The sequence below is a fragment of the Diceros bicornis genome, chromosome 12 (genome assembly GCF_020826845.1).
Source record: "Diceros bicornis minor isolate mBicDic1 chromosome 12, mDicBic1.mat.cur, whole genome shotgun sequence".
Taxonomy (NCBI): Eukaryota; Metazoa; Chordata; class Mammalia; order Perissodactyla; family Rhinocerotidae; genus Diceros; species Diceros bicornis.
The window spans coordinates 58,553,367-58,559,366 of NC_080751.1; the positions used below are offsets into that span (position 1 = coordinate 58,553,367).

The 6,000-nt window shown below is 35.5% G+C and overlaps 1 protein-coding gene across 3 annotated transcripts in view; it reads left to right on the forward strand.

Annotated features, from left to right (window-relative positions):
* ATAD2B (ATPase family AAA domain containing 2B) overlaps positions 1-4,420 on the forward strand; it is a 153,295-nt gene extending 148,875 nt beyond the window's left edge. For all 3 annotated transcript variants that reach the window (XM_058551717.1, XM_058551719.1, XM_058551718.1), the window contains exon 28: positions 986-4,420. In XM_058551717.1, coding sequence (XP_058407700.1) covers positions 986-1,027 — 42 coding nt within the window. In that variant the 3' untranslated portion in view covers positions 1,028-4,420. The remainder of the gene's footprint in view (positions 1-985) is intronic.
* The last annotated feature ends 1,580 nt before the right edge of the window (positions 4,421-6,000 follow it).

Here is a 6,000-nt window from a genome sequence, read left to right on the forward strand (position 1 = left end):
AATGTAATTTCTTCAGAGGTGTTTAAAGGGGGAAAGGAAAATGAAGTGTCTTGACATTTGCTATATGAATGAATGTGTGGGGTAGAGTTCTTGTTTTTTTATTCTAGAATTTGTTCACATGGTTGACATTTGATTAGCTTGAATGGATTGAATACTCTTCAGCAGTGAAACATCTTTCAGTATGGGACTTGGAACCGTGGAATCTAAGGGCCTCGTTTAGGGAGGGACGGGATCTATAGTAGAATCACCAGTGAGTAGCATTCCTGGTGGTGGTGGTGATGGCAGCAACTCCTTCTGGGGTTTTTTTTTTTTTTTTTGGTGAGGAATATTGTCCCTGAGCTAACATCTATGCCAGTCTTCCTCTATCTTGTATACAGCATGCCTGGATGATCGGTGTGTAGGTCTGTGCTCGGGATCCAAACCTGTGAACCCTGGGCTGCCAAAGCAGGGCACGCAAACTTAACCACTACGCCACTGGGCCCACCCCCTGGCTTTTTTTTTTAATCTTTCTTTTTTGTTTCAGCTCTAATTGGAGTGAATAGCAGTGGGAATAGGGCGCATTCTACTTTTGGTGCAAGTTTTACTATACTGAATACATTCATTTTGCTTTGGAAGTCAGTTGAGTATAATCAGTAAGGAAGGGCTCAGGCTTTGGAGTGAGGCTGTTCAAATCCTGACTCTGCTATTTATTAGCAGGCAAATTATTTATATACCGAAGTTTCTTAGTACAATATCTGGCATAGTAAATGCTCATTGAGTGTTACTAGCATCATCCTCATTAGCCTAAATATAAAATAGGAGGCATTTGGAAGTGTCTACAGCGTATAATCTTATAGAGTAGCTATGGTATTATAATCAGGAGTATATTTAAAGCTTAACTTGTATGTAGAATGCTTTCTCTAAAAAGTTAATTTAAAATTAATTTTCCCATAATACTTTTGTCTTTTCTTTAATAGATAACATGTACTTTTTTTTCCCCTTACAGGAGATGGAAAGAACAGTTCATATGTTTGAGACATTCCTATGAACTTTTCAAGATGAGTGGTTTATCCTCTCCAATCTGCTCCTGACAGAGCAGTCTTCTGAGCCATTCGATTTCAGATTGCACCAATTATGTGCAGAGCCTTGGTGTAAAGTGCTCTCTCACTCATTTCTCTCTGTTGAATTTGGTGCTATTGTCTCAGGTACCTGAAACCAACCAGCCTACAAGAACCAAACAGAACTTCAGAAACATGTTGTATTTTCTGCAAATAAAAAATACAACCCCACAGATTGGAGATTTTGGTGCTACAGACACTGCTCTCACTTCTGCTCCTCTTTTTGTGCACTCTCTTTTGGAGACTTCTCTCTTAGGGAGCAGACCAGCAAACACAAGGAAACTGGATGGGGCAGTTCTAACTGTGTTGAATTGTTTCAAGTGGACAACCTGTTTTGTTTTGTTTTTTTTTTCCTTCCTTTCTCCCCCTTTTATCATATTTGTTTTTATTTTTTTCCTCTGGGTAATGGACTGAAACCTGTTTTAGAGTTGGCTCTGGTATATTCTGGTGGGAAACTGAAGAAACTGGATGAAATTAGATTAGGCTCTTTAGAACTGCCTTTCATGTGCCTTTTTATTCATTTGAGGAAGATAAGGCTAAACAAAAGGATGGGCTTGTTTGTAGCAAACAAAATAGAATGTTTTCTTTGGTCACAACCTTGAAAATGTTTTGATACTCTGTGTCATTAGGAGGCAACCAGTGTTTTGGTATTAAATGCCTATTTTGTTTTCAGAACTCAATCAAGACACTTGTTAAGCCACATAATATACTAAAATGGTAAGTTTTCCTATATGGTCTGTTGCTGTGTAAGAAACATATAGTAAAACAACAACAACAAATAATAATAGACAGTCCACCAAAAAACCCACACTTTTTGGTATTGTTGACAATGATGACCAGAAAATAAATAGCGGCATTCTTTTCTTTTGTCAGTGGCAATTGAATAGTTATTCATGTTTGAGTTCCCAGAGAAGAATGATTTTCATGTATAGTAAATTGTTACTGTTTTGTTTTAAAGCCAGGACTTGCCAAATGGACAGAAAAGAGAGAAATTAGTCAGAAGCTCCATAAAATTCATTTTCTATATGCATAGTTGCAAGTGAGCTCTGGTATGGTCCTTGAATAACAGTATTAATGTTTAAATCCCTTACCATAAGGTTACTTTCACAACTATTCATTTTGATTGGAACCCATTTTGGATCTTGTTGAGTGATTTCTGTGAATAGTACTTATCTACAATTAATTATGGGTTACTAGTTTTACAATAACTTTCTACAAATTTGGAGACACAGTCTAGGCAGTTGCAAAGAGGCGAAGGGAGTGCAGTGACATTTTTTATCAGATGATTTTTAAACAAAAAAGTAGAAAATTTGACAACTTGGCTTGATATCTTTATTCCTTATAGCCGTTAGCTGCAGGTGTGTCTTTCCAATATATGCAACACGTGTAGTTTGGGTTTAATTAGAGCAAATGATCTTGGACTACTGCAGAGATATTGAGCTACCTCAGCTTTTTGTATTTTAGTTACCAACAGTGTTTACAGAGTCCTGTAATCACTTTGCTACCGTTTACATGCTGAAGCTAAGGTACCTGTCTCCTCGTCTCTAGCTGTTGTAGTGTGCCGGCAGCCAGCGCAGAAAGCACACTGGCCATAGGCTACTGCAGTAATCCTAAGTGCTTCTTTGCATTTACATTAAGGTTTCACACCTTCTATCTAGCTTAATTTTTTTTTAAATGCCACTTGTTTTCTTTATACCTAATCTATGAAGTTTTCATAATAGTCAGTCGTATAATTCAAGATGCTACCCATGTAGACACACTGTATTTTTAAGGTGGGCAAGTGCGATTAACGATGAACCATTTTAAAGGGGAGGTTATTTGAAACCTCTAATTTGATTATTGGGAGGATTTTCATGCTTTCTTTAGTATTTATTACCATCATACCAGTTCAGACTATTTTACTGTCTAATACATTAGCATTTTGTATTTTGATGGAAATTGTTACAGAATTTAAAGATTTGATGAAATAAGATGTAGCAGATTTTTTGTAGCAAGTTTCTGGTAAAAGGGTTTTTTGCAAGTCTCAGGTTCTTGCTGCACTATTTTTTTTTAAATATTTATTCCAGTTACTCTAATTCAGAAGCATTCTGTTCAAGTAACAGCAGCACTTGTGAAAGGAAAAAAAAAACGCACATGTTCTTAGTAGGTTACTAAATTTGTACAAGTTAATATTTTAGCCATCAGTGAGTTTGACAAGGGAAATTTATTTATGTTTAGCATTAAAATGCTTCCAAAAGATCAAGATTTTTAATTTTAACCTTGATATAAATGGAGAAATAGGACGCAACCTCAGTATGATAGGAACTGCCACTTTGAACAGTTTAGGTCTTAAAGAGAAAGCCAATCTAATGCTAAGGGGAGAAAAATGAGCTGAAATTGTACCACCTCCTCCGGCCTCCTTTCCCCTCAAAGAGAAACACACTATACCAGTTTTGCTTATTTTCCAGGTATCTGAGGGTTCTATAGTTTAAAGCAGCTTGTGAAATTATCCAAGTGGACTCAATTTTGTTTACGTTTCTGTTAAGTTCTTAATTTTTGCTGTATAGCATTGGCAAAAGTATGTACAAATTGACCTCTGTTCTTATTTCCTATTATGAGCATTATAAATGATAAGCTCCTGTGTAAAACCTTGCTCTCAGATCAGTGAAGTATGCATCACGGCACAGCCCAACAGTAGTTAATGCTCAACTGTGGGGACCATGGGAGCTTTTTGAAGATGATGGAACCGCACTAAGGTTGAAACTGATGGCTGTGGAGTTAATTGTGTTTTTGAGCTTGAATCTTCACCTGTGATTAATTTTTTTGTTTTGTTTTATGTCCTTTCATGACTTGATTTTTCTCATATGCCAATGTATTTGTAGGTTTACTGGATTTTATTTTTAGGGAGTGGGGTGATAAAATGTTCCCATTTTTTTATTAAGTTGGTTCAGCTATGGTGCTATTCAGTAGGTATCTTCAGTGTCAGGTCCCGTAGCTGAATGCCATTATTATTATAATTATTATTTGTAATCACATTGTAAGCTTGAATTTGGGCTTGAATCTTTTGTATTTTGTACATTTGGGAGTCTTCTTTAGTTTCAGTCATGTATGTCTACTTTGTAGATTAAGTAGACTTCATCAACTATGGTCTATTTTGGGTTTGTAGTTTAATTTAGAATTGTGTTAAATTGATGTTTTGCATTTGACTTCATTTTACATTAGTTTGAAGTAAATTATTTAATTTTTGAATTCTGGAATTTTGAACATTTACTGTAATTTGTAATATAACTGCTGTGAAATACTTGAATAAAGATGACAAGAAAAACATGTCTTTCTTGAGCTTAATTATGATTATTGTCACCTGCAAATGCAGTGCTACTTTTCTAGCTGAATTTATCTATTTTGTAGCTAGGGCATATTGATGTTTATTATGTACCCCCAGAATCGTATGTGATTCTTTTAGATTTTAGTAGCCCTCAGTATTTTTTAGCTAAAAGTTTTTCTGTTGAGAAATTGTGGCTTTAAGTTCATTGTCTAAAATATGTTGTGTAGAAGCAAATGGATTACTTCTGACATTTGTTGAAGACTATGCTACAATAGATGATCAGGTAGTATGGTTCACTTATTTTATAGTGTTTTCTCTTTGAATGGGTAGTTATCAGCATACTTTGAACAGTACATAGAATTTAAATATGGAGAGAGATTTCATACTAGAATTTTGAGGGGCTTGTTGCTTCAAGTGAATAGAATGCTCTTAGCTTTAGATTGCCCATTTTTCTGTTGTCTGCCTTTTCATGTCCCAAGATGAGTATACTAATCTTCCTCAGTTTTCTTTTTTTGTTTTGAATCACAATAAAAAGGAAATGGTTGAGTTTGAGTAAGACTTTTTGTTTTTCTTGATTTTTCAGATTATATAATTTTTACTTTTGATTGTGTATATCAAAAGACTGGTAATGATAAACCTGGGAAACAGATTTAAAAAAATTTTATCTGAATGTTTAGATGAGGAGTTTATAATTGCATTTGAGCCTCCAGTCAAATTTTTAGGACTCTGGAGATGAAGTTGGGTTTATTTATCCAGTTTTAGTTTCCATTGGACTGAAAACTACAGTAAAGCGAGAGACTAATCTTTAAATATCTACTTCATTTTCTCTCTATGCCCCAACACCTGCAAAGTTATCTACTGGCTATTTTTTCAAATATAAATTCCCTCTCTTACCCACACAATCATATGTCTGTTTCATCCTAGGCACTATGCTAGGCATATGTTAATACCCAGATGACATATTCTCTGTCCTGAAGTAGCTTATAGTCTGCTAGGGGAGGTTGATGCATATACCAGTAGTATTGATGCAGTGGGATAAGGGCTGTAACAGAAGGAACACAGTGTTGTTCAGAGTTCTAGGAAGGGAGCCAATTAATTCTGTTTAGGAATGGGGAACATGAGGAAGGGCTTCAGAGAGAGTTGGCATTTTATTTGCCCTTTGCCTGCATCTGGCTTTTCTGGAGTCTAGTCCCAAAACTTTCTTAGTTTCTTGTGACCTTTCGTATTACGTCATATCACTTGATTCATACCTGTCACCCTGGTGTATCTTTATCTTGTTGAAATCTTGCACATCTTTCAGGGCTGGACTTAGATTCTACACCAACAGATCCCCCTTACTGTATCTTTCCTCCTTAGGATTTAGCTGTATTTTGTACTGTGTAACATAATAAATTACTAATATTATGCAAATTTAGTAATTTATTCATGTGGGAAAGAGGATTCCCTGTAGGAATTTAAAACAATGCTGGACACATAGTAGATGCTTATTTAATTCTTCTTGGCTTAATTGACCTAGAAAGCTGAAATTTACCTAAATCATCCTTCCATTGGTTCAACAAATATATATGAGTGCCTACTATGTGCCAGGAACTGTTGCAG